The 12,359-nt window shown below is 42.9% G+C and overlaps 1 protein-coding gene across 1 annotated transcript; it reads left to right on the forward strand.

Moving 5' to 3' along the window:
* Positions 1-8,041: 8,041 nt before the first annotated feature.
* mafba (v-maf avian musculoaponeurotic fibrosarcoma oncogene homolog Ba) lies at positions 8,042-12,095 on the forward strand. Its single transcript, XM_017414984.3, has one exon. It carries the CDS (start codon positions 8,550-8,552, stop codon positions 9,777-9,779), a length of 1,230 nt encoding a protein of 409 aa, XP_017270473.1. The 5' UTR covers positions 8,042-8,549; the 3' UTR covers positions 9,780-12,095.
* The last annotated feature ends 264 nt before the right edge of the window (positions 12,096-12,359 follow it).

Raw genomic sequence — 12,359 nt, forward strand, 5'->3', positions numbered from 1 at the left:
TGGTTTAAAATATCTACAGCACACATCTTTAATCTGCAGACTTTACATTCAATATTATCAATTTGATAGTCAGATCTCCCACAAATAAACAGTATTGTGCAAAGGTTTTAAACCATCTCCGTGTTTCTTTACACTTTGCTAAGGATCTAGACCTTCTTGTACTTAAAAGTGGTGTTGATCAATAGTTCTTCAGACTTTCATGGACTTTCACTTTTTCGTTGGACTTTGGATGCTTTTTTTGTTTAGCTCTTGCTCAAGACAGTATATGCTTTAAAAAAGGAAAGTGGACAACTATCAGATGTAAAAATCAATATACAGCAGATGGACAGTATCTGAAGGTCTGAAAGGGAAAAAAGAACGCCAAGATCTGACATAGGACATGAGAGATGTTTCATCCTCCAGTTGATAATTGATTGTATGACAAGTTTTCAGCTAAAAGCTCTTTGGGAATCACAGTGTTGGTGTTAAAACACTAGTTTATGCCCATCTTACTGAGTTATTGTGGGCATTTTTATAAATGCCACTCGAGAAATGGGAGCATATTGTGTCTTTTTGACAGGCTGCTGGTAACAAAGTGCCTAAAGATATAAATTAGAATTGATCTCTTGCCAAGTTGTCTGTTGCATGTTGACACAACACTAGTTCATCTCTTGAGTTTAGGAGCCTTTTTTAACATCTGAATGATTTACAAGTCAGAGGCGAGAGGCTTAACTAACAAAATCATTCCTTTCAAAAATGGTCCTTTACTGGACTGAAGGTTAGATAAAGCAGTTAAAGTCCAAAAATAAGTCTTTAAAAAAAGTCTTTAAACTTTTCATAAGTTTTCATCTCACTGTGCACAGGTTAGAGTTGTGTTGTTTGTTTGAGCAGGACTGCATTAAAGTAAATGTGCACTGCAATATTCATAATGAAGAAGGTACATGTAGTTTTATATTAGCAGCAAAATTTAATGAACAGATTAAAGTAAAAGCTCTGGTTTGGTTGTGCTACCTGATTTATTATTTTATAAGATCAGAAACACATTAGAGCTGTTTCAGGAGGTGGAGCTGACCGTCAAGGGAGGGACAAACATTAAAAAAAAAATAAATCTGCTTTTCTTCTGTCCATCACATTACATGATATGTTGAATCATTGAAGGTTTATTTGAATAAATCTATCAAAAAAGGGTAGTTGTAATCCAACTTGACAGTAATTTTTGAATATTGTTAGACAGTAAAAGAATTGCAAACCATAGTTTTAATCCTTAATAGCAGGTTGTTTCTAAAAGTTTGTTGTGCTTTCAGCGAACTGCTAAGATAAACGCCAACTGTTGTGGACCAGAAAAGCACCACATTGTCTCTGAACTGTAGTGGAGTGTTTTTAAAACATCGCAATGTAAAGATCCTCCATAAAGAAGTACATCAAGTGCATCGTGAAGTAAAAAATATATACACAATTTAACAGTTATTTCATAACTTTTAAAATCTCGTCGAAACATGGAACTTTTTCTCAATACATGCAGTGTTCTAAGAGATAAACATGTCAGAGTGAGGCTGTCTTTGTGCAAACAGTTCAGCCAGTAAATAAAACTACCATTACATTACGTGATGGAAGTAAATGTGAGTCGTTCATAAATAGTGCTTGTCCTGTGGGTTTAAAGTAGGTTGGAGTGTGGTCCAGTGGTCAGGGAAATGGCCGGATGACCTGAACTGTGCTGAGTCATGTCCCAGGTGAGGGATAGAGCTGCCTCCACTGAGCTCCGGGACGTGCACTTAACCTGCAGTAATTACTGGAAACTACACCGAGAACATGGCAACATGGAAGTCGTGGAAGTGGCTCTAGGATTTCAAATTACTCCGAGCCTCCTGAGGCTTGCTGCGGGGAAGGTTGCCAGTGCTGTAATGTGGATCTGCTTCTGATCATCCTTCAGATAGATCAGGCAGGAACTCCTCACTTTAAAACAAACAACTAAAAAAAAAACTGTTTTTTTGAGCAGCAAAATTAATCTTTTACACAAAAAGTGCAAATATTAGATAAATAGGGGTTGCGCAATTGCAGAGAGCACACTTACAGGTGATGCCTTTGCAAAGAAAAGAAGCGAAAGATTTGACAATGATTGGGTGAGCCATAAAAAGGAGTTATTCACTGAGCGAAAAGCGAGAAATTAGGAGGCAGAAAGAGACCAGAGGAAAGGACAGTTTGAAGCAAGAACAAGAGAAGAAGTGGAGCAAAGAGGGAGAGATGGAGAGAAGGACCCTGTGAATGAAACCCAAATGGCTGCTAAAAATCATTAATCTTGTGGGGATCTGTGTCAGCGAACGGCGGCGACACAAAGAGCTCTCGGAGCAGCGAGGAGAGCAGCTCAGTGACCCGAACCCAATTGGCTGAGAAAGGCCCACCAGGCTTTAATAGACTTTTGCTGATCCGACACTTGTTTGCTGGGAGCCACAAAGAGGCGATTGCAGGGGCTGACAGAGGCCTGCAGGCCCGGGGGCTCCCCTCCTGGCCCATGATAAATGACCCAGGGTGGGTAGGGCCAGGGCCAAGACCAGAGGAGAAGGGTGAGGGAGCTTAGAGGCGAGGAGGTCATCGAGAAAGAAGAGTGGACAGAGAAGCAGAGAGGGGAAAGGAGGAGTAAAGAGCTGGAGCTGAATCTTGAAATGAATGTTACAACAACAGGTCTGGATGTTATGAGACTGATGGAGCAGAGACGACTGTAGACAAGAAGAGAAATCAGTTCACACACACAAACACTGCCATTTAACTGAGTGGATGATCACGTGGACAACCAGAACAGCAAATCATAAACATCAATGCTTTACACATTTGACAAGAGGATAAAGAAATCTCCTCAGATATTACACCGAGCCACTTGAAGCCTATTAAAGGTACGCATTGCAAAGTCATGAAGACCGATCAAAAATTTCTTAAAGTAAGAAACAAAGTCTGCACAATTTGTTTCTCATATCAATGGTTCAAGTTTGAGATCAAGAAGTCCGAGATATTGATATATTGATACATATTCATGCTCAGATTTGTTGAGCACGGAGATAAGCTTCTGGCAGATTCAGCTGAGTGTTTTGTTTACATTGAGCGTAGACCCACATTTCAAAATTACATATCAATTTATCTGGAAAGGTAGTGCAAACTGCACCGTTCGGTATCATTCAGGAGAACCTTTTTATATTTGGTTTCATATGAGTACTTTACAAACCCTCTCTCTACTTTTACCTTAATAAGCTACTGTTGCTGTACAGACTGTCATGTGAATTACACATATTTTGCCAGAATGTTAAATGAAGATTTGGTTTAGAGATCTGTGCAGGAAATAGATGCCACTCAGAGCTGTCGGAGAGAGGGGGAAAATACCAGACAGTCAAATCAACTTTAGGAGCAACATGATACATAAGGCATCAGTTAGTTAGTCTGTAAAAAACACCTCTAATTATGTTTTCAGTACGTGATCAGTTTCTTCAGAATTACAGTAGCCAGTTGTTGGCGCAGAAAACACAGATGCAAACTGTGGTTACGACCCAATAGTACAGTCTTTAATTATGTCATGCCTGCGCTCTGATATCTGGCCCTCGTGGTGTCGCCTACATTCTGTGGCTACACGGCCACCAGTTTATGATAAAACCTAATATCATGCCCAAGCCTCAGCAGAGAGCCAGCTGGAAGGAGGCCAAACCTGTCGTACATATAGCATTGCAATTTACATTAATGAAATTACCACAGCAAAAGGCAGATTTACTGTCTTTTTTTTTTTTCCTTCTTCTTCTTCTACTTCTTCTGGCATCAAGCCAGTACAGTGGACGGTGACATTTATTTGTTGTTATATTTACTACATGTCAATCAGGGACATCTAATCTCAGAAAAGGCCTGCAATTATACTTTGGCCTCCCTATCAGGTTTTTATATCCTCGGGGTCTCTTTGTCATTTGAAGAAAACAAGACTGGTGCAGTTCAGAAGCGGAAGCTGTCTGTAAGGGTTAGAAACTGCTCGTCACTGATGAGAAATATCAGAATTTCAGCAGTGAGTAGATTCGCCGCCAGGGGCGCTCTGTCACAAGAAATAACACCCAATTTCCTCTGTAAATACATTTATCTTTTTATAGACTGAGGGGTGAAACTGCCGGGAAAGACTAATCCTGTGAATGAGACAAAAAACACAACATTAAGGGTGGAATTTAAAGGCAAATGTCTGATGCACATTGTTAAATCAATTCTCTTTAATAAGAATAGCGTCCTTTGCGCTTTTATCTCACCTTGTTTTCCAGAAGAAAAAAAAAGAAAAGAAAAATCCAGACAGTCAATCCGCGGCGATGATGTTTGGCCTTCATCAGAGATTGGCCTGATTCCAAACGTCTTAATAAAACGTGTTTTCAAAGAGATAATCGATCAGCAATCTCTGAGTAACTCTCGCTTTGGAAAACAAAATGAGGATGGAGATTATTGACGCGTGGATAATCAAACTGTGACTTTCGGAGACAAATGCAAGCTCCCTTACCGACAGTTTGAATATTTGATGGCAAAAAAATTATTTAGTTAATCAGTGGAAACACCTGTTCCTACCGTGTAAAATGCATTACTGGAGAAGCTTTACGTTTTTCATAAAATATTAAACATGAATCGATGCATTAATAGCGCGACGATTTGTATTATGGGAGAACAAGTTCTTTGACTGACTTCATTTAAACTATATGAGCAAAGCAAACAGCAGTTTATGGTTCTCCGGACAGGAAAAAAAAGCCATAAAGTTGCAGAAACTCTTGTCCTCTTCAAATACGCCGCAGTCTGTGATAAAATAAACTTTTGGAGGGGCGCGTCGGCTCCGCGCATCTCTCCTCTCCCTCCTGCGTCAAAGCGCATCAGCGCCTCCAAAACTGTCCGGTTCCGTCCCTCACCCTCATCCTCCCACCCTGCAAGGGGCCTTCAGAACGGCTGCACCGCCCGCTTGGCTCGGTAACGTTTCCAGAAAGACGTTCATCAATCATCTGAAAGGAAGCGCAAATAAAACCAGCTTTGGTTGCCTCAAAAACGAGAGAGACTGGCTGTGAAAGCTGGGTGGTGAGGGGGGAAGAAAAAAAAAGTACTCCTTGTTAGTTTAAGATCCGCATTCTAGCCTGGCGCGCAAAGGTCCTGAGACTCAGAGTCCGTAAATGTGAGGGGGAACCCATGCGCTATCCACAGAGCAGGGGCCTCCATGTGTGACAGCAGCGGGCCCCGCCGCAGCTGTGAGAGGAGAGCCGGAGCTCTGCAGCCTCTCTCAGCCTCCGTGCGTCAACTGTTAAATGTAACCATTTTAAGGTGATTTTATTTCTGTTATTCATTCCTAAAATCCGTAGGATGGGACTCTCATTAGGGGCCAAATAAGCAAGCATCAACACTTTTTTTCGCTGTACATAAGCACGCGGATCACTTAATAGATCATTAACCACCGATATGCTGCTGACATGGACGCTTTTTTTTTTACATCTCGTCTCTCCATTGCAGCTCGTGATTACCGAGCAGGAGGTGGAGGAGGCGGTGGTGGGGGTGGATGCTGGAGCCGCCGGCAGGCCTGCCTGGATCCATCAGGCGGTAGTCTCGGGTTATACTGGAGAGCATTAAAAAGGGGGCTGCCGCCGGGTCGGCCTCGCTGGGAGAAGGGTTGGAAGGCAGCTCGGCGCTCCGAGCGCAGGACTGAGAGGCGCGCCTGCAGGTGCAGAGCCTTACCCCGACGATTAGGAGGCTCTCTGTGCTGGAAATGATAAAACGGGACAAGTTGTTATTATTTTTTATTTTTATTTTTTTTAACATGCAATCTCTAATAGTAACAAGAAAAAGGGACAGCAGCTAAAAAGTTCAAATAGAAAGGAGGCCTTTTTAAATGAAAGAAGACTTTAAAAAATTACCTAAGGAATAAACACATAAATCCCAATTCAAAACCGCTTTAATTATTCTTGAATCAAATAAATCTATTCCACTTAAAATGTAAGACTATAATAGTAATAACTACAATAATAATAATCATAATATCTGACATTTTATTTTTATGATTGCCTCCTTTTTTCAAACGAATATCTGGACAAACTATTGACACTTTATTTTTTTCAATTATGTAACCTATATCATATTTTCCCAGTGTTTATTAGTTATGCCCAGATACTTCTTTCATTACAGGCATGAGCTCCAAATACAAACACATGAATCACGAATCATATCAGAGCCACTATGGATCCCAGCTCATCCGCAGCCGCGCGCGTCAACCTGATGAAGAATTTAAGGCAATCAAATGAGCCCTTCATTATCGGATCTCGTGTTTGGCAGCCTCGTCCTCCTCCATCCTGCCTGATCAATACGCTCCGGCCGCTGCTACACGTGCTCAGCTGTGAATATGGGCTGGGAACGAAATTATCATCTGATCGATCCTTCAAATTGGCTCATTTTTACGGACAGTTTCCTTTAGGTGGATGAAAGTGCTTTCTCTCTTTTTCTTTCTGTCTTTCTTTCATTCATTCATTAAAAGAAGATGAGAGGAAAGATCAAAAGAGCACTGCGCAACTCAGCTTTTGACCAAACTACCTGTTCAACAGTTAAAAAAAAGAAAAGAAAGAAAAAGGTCGAGAACAAACACTTCCCTCTAGCATTTTTTTTTTCTTGATCACAAGTGACTGAGATGGATTATTGGCAGTCATAACTGCAGAATGGGATCTTCAAGAAGGAGCAATTAGCGCGGGGATGAAAATCTGAGCGCAGAATAGGGAGGAATCCACATCAGCAGCAGCAGCAGCAGCAGCAGCTCCGCGGCTCGGTCGGTGTGCGCGTGATGCCCACGCAGGGGCAGCCTTGAGCCTGTTTTCTCTCTATGGTGTGGTGTGTATGTGTGTGTGTGTGTGTGGGTGGGGTTGTTGGTTTGGCTGAAAACAGGGTTGTTGACTGTTCATCCAAATATGTTTGCCTTAAGACTTTATTTAGCTGCTAGTCCTCATCTGATTTCTTAAACTTCCCATGATTTTACATCAGCAATTCATCAGTTTTGACTCCACATTTTTGACTCTTCTCTACTGCAAAAGATAAGAGAACAGAAAAAAGATGTATCAGTCCTGCCTCAAACCTGCTGTGTAAAAAGGTTTCTTAACAACACTTTAAATATCACAACAGCAGTTTAAAAAGCAGGAATTTAAAAGAATGTAATGACCCACGATGTTCCCAGTTGTGTCAGTTTTCTGTCTTAATTGTAGTAACTTATAACTAAAGACAGTTTTCTGTTCTCGTCATGAAGCTGGACTTTTCAGGAGTACGATTCTTTTTTGTTTTCTCTGTTTTCAGAGATTGAATGTTGAGTGTCAGGACAAAATGAGCTCAGAGTTTCAGCCTGTTTCAGAACAGTGTTTTAATGTATTAAAAGTGTTTAATAACCAAGTCAATTTCATTCTGAGTCTGTGGTTTTCTCTTAGCTTCTGCTTCATTTCTTCTAGCAAAACTAATATATTTTTATGCTGTGCATTATATATATAAAAGTTTGAAGAAGCTGTATTCTCTGAACCTCCAAAAGGTTTTACCTCTGAATGGTGCCTGTGCTTCACTATTTTAAAGTTTGCTTTTTGTGCATAAAGCTACAATTTTTAAAAACTGATTGAATGGAGGATTTCCAAACCTAATTTCTTTATTTTTTCTTGCACGCTCTATTCTGTTAAAGGTTTTTGTCTTTTTCTTTTTTTTTNCTGCAGAAACGTGCACGCTCTGTCAAAGATCCTCTCGTGCACAACGTCCTCATGCGCGCTCTCTCCTCCTCCTCATCATCATCCTCATCACAGAAAGGAGAAGGTCCTTCCTCATAATCCTTGTTCTGTGTCAGCTTTCTTCTGTCACCCAGACTTTCCAAATACAGCATCTCCTCCTCCTCTCCTCCTCTTCCTCCTCCTCTCCTCCTCCTCTCCTCTCTGCTCTTCCTCCTCCTTCTCTTGCCCTGTTTGAGCGCGGAGCCCGGCTCCCATTGGAGCGCCGCGCGCCGCCGGTCCTGCCTTCCTCCTGCGACGTCACGCACGCGCTTCGGTTATAAAGCCTCGGCTGGCTCGGAGCTCAGTCTGCTGGATACCAGAGAGAGGAGAGAGTGAGAGAGAGAGAAAGAGAGAGAGGCGAGCCTTTTAAATCTCTGCGGTGCAGAGCTGGAAAAGCTCCTTCTCAGAGGGGAAAGAAAAGAAGAAAAAACAGACGCCTTGTTTACTTTTCTTTCTTTTTTTTTGGTGCCTTTTTATTTTCCTGGAGAAAAAAAGGGGGACTTATATCCAAGAAATTGCAACGTGGACTGGTGTCCGTCTCAGCGAGCAAACGTGGTATTTCGTGTGTTTGTTTTTTTAATTTATGCTGATTTATTTGACTACACTTCTTCTGCTGGAAGGACTGAGGTTTTACTTTTATTGCACTGAGGCGCACTGCTTTCTACCTCCTGCCTGCCTGGTCCCTGCCAGATTATTCCAGCAGAAGTAGGCTACATGACGCAAACACTGAGCTGAGCTGAAAGTTTTCCTCCACAACTTTTTTTTCCCTTTCTCCCCCCCCCCCTCCCTCCTATCACACGGTGTTTCATGCTACAGCAAGTCAGCGCAGAGCGGTGGAGGAGCCAAAAGAACTATTGCATGAAACAAGGAAGGAGAGAAGAGACTTTGATTAATAAGTCCGTTTTTGCGACGCTCGCCAGTACCTTTGCTTATCTGCAGAAGAGTCGCGACTCCAGCATGAGTGCGGAGCTGAGCATGGGCCCGGAGCTGCCCAGCAGCCCCCTGGCTCTGGAATATGTCAACGACTTTGACCTGATGAAGTTTGACGTGAAGAAGGAGGGCCTGGCCGGGTTCGATCGCAGCGGGGTGCGCCAGTGTAACCGTCTCCAGCCGCAGGGCTCCGTGTCCTCCACCCCCATCAGCACGCCCTGCAGCTCGGTGCCCTCCTCGCCCAGCTTCAGCCCCACGGAGCAGAAGCACCAGCTCGAGGAGCTGTACTGGATGCCGAACAGCGGGTACCACCAGCAGATAGACCCGCAGACGCTGAATCTGACCCCGGAGGACGCGGTGGAGGCCCTGATCGGAGCCACGGCGCACGGCCACCCTCAGCCCCCACACGTCCAGCAGCAGCTGCAGCAGCAGGGCGCCTTCGAGGGCTACCGGGGCCCGCACCACCACCACCACAGCCACCACGGCCACAGCCAGCAGCATCATCACCCGTACGCGGGGGGCATTCCGCACCACGCCGAGGAGCTGTCCGGGCACCCGGGCGCGCACAGCCACCCGCACAGCCAACATCACCACCACCACAGCCAGGACCCCGACAGCCCGTCGCCGGTCTCCCCGGAGTCCCACCAGCCGCTCCATCACCACCGCCACCACCACCACCACCACCCTCACGGCCACCTGAGCCAGACGGCGGCGCACCACGGCGCGGGCGGCGGGCTCAGCGTGGAGGACCGCTTCTCCGACGAGCAGCTGGTGTCCATGTCGGTGCGGGAGCTCAACAGACACCTGCGGGGCTTCACCAAGGACGAGGTCATCCGCCTCAAGCAGAAGAGGAGGACCCTGAAGAACCGGGGCTACGCGCAGTCCTGCAGGTTCAAGCGCGTGCAGCAGAAGCACGTGCTGGAGAACGAGAAGACGCAGCTGATGAACCAGGTGGAGCAGCTGAAGGCGGAGATCAGCCGGCTGGCGAGGGAGAGGGACGCCTACAAACTCAAGTGCGAGAAGCTGACGGGCTCGGGGGCCAGTAACGGCTTCCGCGAGGCCGGCTCGACCAGCGACAACCCCTCATCCCCGGAGTTCTTCATGTGAGTTGTCTCAGCCTTCACAACAAACTCCCCCTCCTCCCCCATCTCCTCAAACGACTGACTTCACCGATGAACAGATGGTAATAACCCCCTCCTCCCATACTGTTTGATTATATAATAGTACAAAAAAGTTATATTCATATTAAAAGATTAATCCATCAGATAATATTCTCATATATAATCATCCCTCCACCCACAACTGAGATACAAAGAGTAGAGTCTGACCAGCAGCATCTTTGTAGATTAGCTGCTTGTAGTGAAGAGACTTTTTTTTTCTCTCCCCCTCTTCTTCTTCGTGTTGTTCTTCTTCAAAAACAAAAAGGAGGACCGGATGATGGAACTTCCCCCCCACACACACACCTCCTCTGAAAACTACAGCTTTTAAATAATCTGTTAAGTAATGTTTGGGGTTGGAACTTTGTTCTGCAAAGAAAGAAAGAAAAAGACAAAGAAAAAACCTTAAATGAACAAATGAATAATAATAATAATGATTAAAAAAAATCATGACAGACAAGCAGGCCTGGCCTCACATTCGACAAGTGGGCCCGCAGAACCAAAAGTGACTCCACTTTATGCAAATTCAACTCCTGTCTACTAACCTGTTCACGGGAGAGGAGGAGGAGGAGGAGGGTGAGAGGAGGGGGGGCGGGGGCATTTTATGCAACATCTCATTGATTTAATGCCTGCTTGGTTATATTCGAATATATATAGAAAGAAACGAACAAAAAAAAAAAAAACAAAGAAAACACAAAAAAAATCTGCATTAAATATTAATCCTGCATGCTGGACATGTACGGTAATAATTTCTATTTTGTACTTTCATTTTCTCGTATATATTAAGAGCATGTCTTTGATCTGCGCTTCTCCATAGTTTTCTGTCTTTTAGAGTGGGGGGGTTGGGGGGGGGGGGTTAGAGAACTGCAACGGGGACTGAACAGCAGGACTGCCGGTGGTGTGGCTTTGATTTGAGTTTTTTTTTTTTCTTCTTCTATTTTTTATTTTTTATTTTTTGGAAGGGTGGGGGGGGCTTGTAAATATAATGCAACCACACACACACAAAAAAAACTGCACAACAAGACAGAAGAGGCTGGTTTGAACTTCTTTTCCTTGCGTTGTGTGCGTGTTTATTTTAAAATTCTATTTCATTTACTGTTTGTTACCGTATTTTTTATCATTTTTGAGGTCGTGATTGGAAGAAAAACAAAGGAAAGAGATAAGAGTGCATTTAAAAAAATAACCTAAGTTGTCGCATTTAAATGCGACACACTGTGCGTGAAGTGCACTTTTGGATGGTGATTTTTTTTTGCAAGTTTTCATTTTGAATTTTGCTCAGACCTCCTTTCAGGAAGACATACTATGATTATAATGTTGGAATATTATTGAGGAGGAGATAAAAAAAGACTAATATTTGTGCGCAGTCGTGGTCACCACGGGATTGGATTGTGCTCAACAAGACGAAAACTCTAAATTGTCACTTTGTTTTTGAATAAATACGGTTTCTGCCAATTGAAAGTCAGCCTAACTGCTTTGGAAACGAGAGTTGCTTCGTTTTTTTTTATTAAAACACAGCTCCCATTGCGGCTGGCAGCCACCTGTTGCACACTTTATCTGGACCTGAAAAATAAGGATTCTCTTTTTTTCGAATACCCCCTACTCAAAAACAAAACATCTTTAAAAGTTTTTTTTAATACAGCAAATAAATAGATAAGTCATGTTTTGATACAAAGTTGTAATGCTCTGTTTTCCTGCCTTTTTTTCTGCCGGTCAGTAAAAAAAGAGGGATTCAGGTTGTGCAAATGTTCAAAATGAAAACCATGTTTATGTTCCTTTTTTGTGTGTGTGTGTCTGTTTTAATAATATTAATATTATTATTATTTGATTATTCTGGTTCTGCTGGCCAGATGGTTAGTTAAAGTTTTTTTCTCCCTATTTTTTATTATTTGAATGATTTAAATTAAAGTGTCAGATCATATCGAATAAGCATGGTGCTTGCATTGAAACTGTCTTTGAAAGTCATGCATTTATAACAATCTTTGTTTTGTTTTGATTTGTTGATTCAACTGGCTTGAAATCGAACTGAAACTGCAGCAGCGGGTTGTTGTTATTTTGATTTTTTGTTTTTTATTTTTTTTGTTTTCACCAGTTCCACATATAGCGATGGTGGAGATCAATTTTCAATCCTGTTTATATGAATAATAGTACAACACTTAAATTTGAACTGTTTCATTCAGGCTGGTTTCTGTTTTTTGTCTTTTGGTTGTTGTTTTTGGAAAAAACAAATTGTTTCCTATTTTGCTTATTAAAGTCATTGAAATGGCAATAGTGAGCTCAGACTTCTTTTATTTTACTTCCTTTGCTTACACGAAATACAGAAACTCACTTATAGGACAACGTTTCCAATAATCACTCCTCCTACACCTCACAATGATAAAAAAAGCATTCTTCTGCTGGTGACGAAGCGGTAACATGTGCTCATATCTTTCTCTTTGCGAGTTGGGAGCTTGTCTCCAGACTCGAGCTTGCCGTGCAAACCTCGCCTGCTGCTCTGCAGAGATTAGATCACCGGGTCTCTCGGTTCATGTTG

This window comes from Kryptolebias marmoratus, linkage group LG8 (genome assembly GCF_001649575.2).
Source record: "Kryptolebias marmoratus isolate JLee-2015 linkage group LG8, ASM164957v2, whole genome shotgun sequence".
Classification (NCBI taxonomy): domain Eukaryota; kingdom Metazoa; phylum Chordata; class Actinopteri; order Cyprinodontiformes; family Rivulidae; genus Kryptolebias; species Kryptolebias marmoratus.

Excerpts from the sequence above, each read along its gene's own strand:
- mafba (XM_017414984.3), top strand. The coding sequence starts at position 8,550 with ATGCTACAGCAAGTCAGCGCAGAGCGGTGGAGGAGCCAAAAGAACTAT.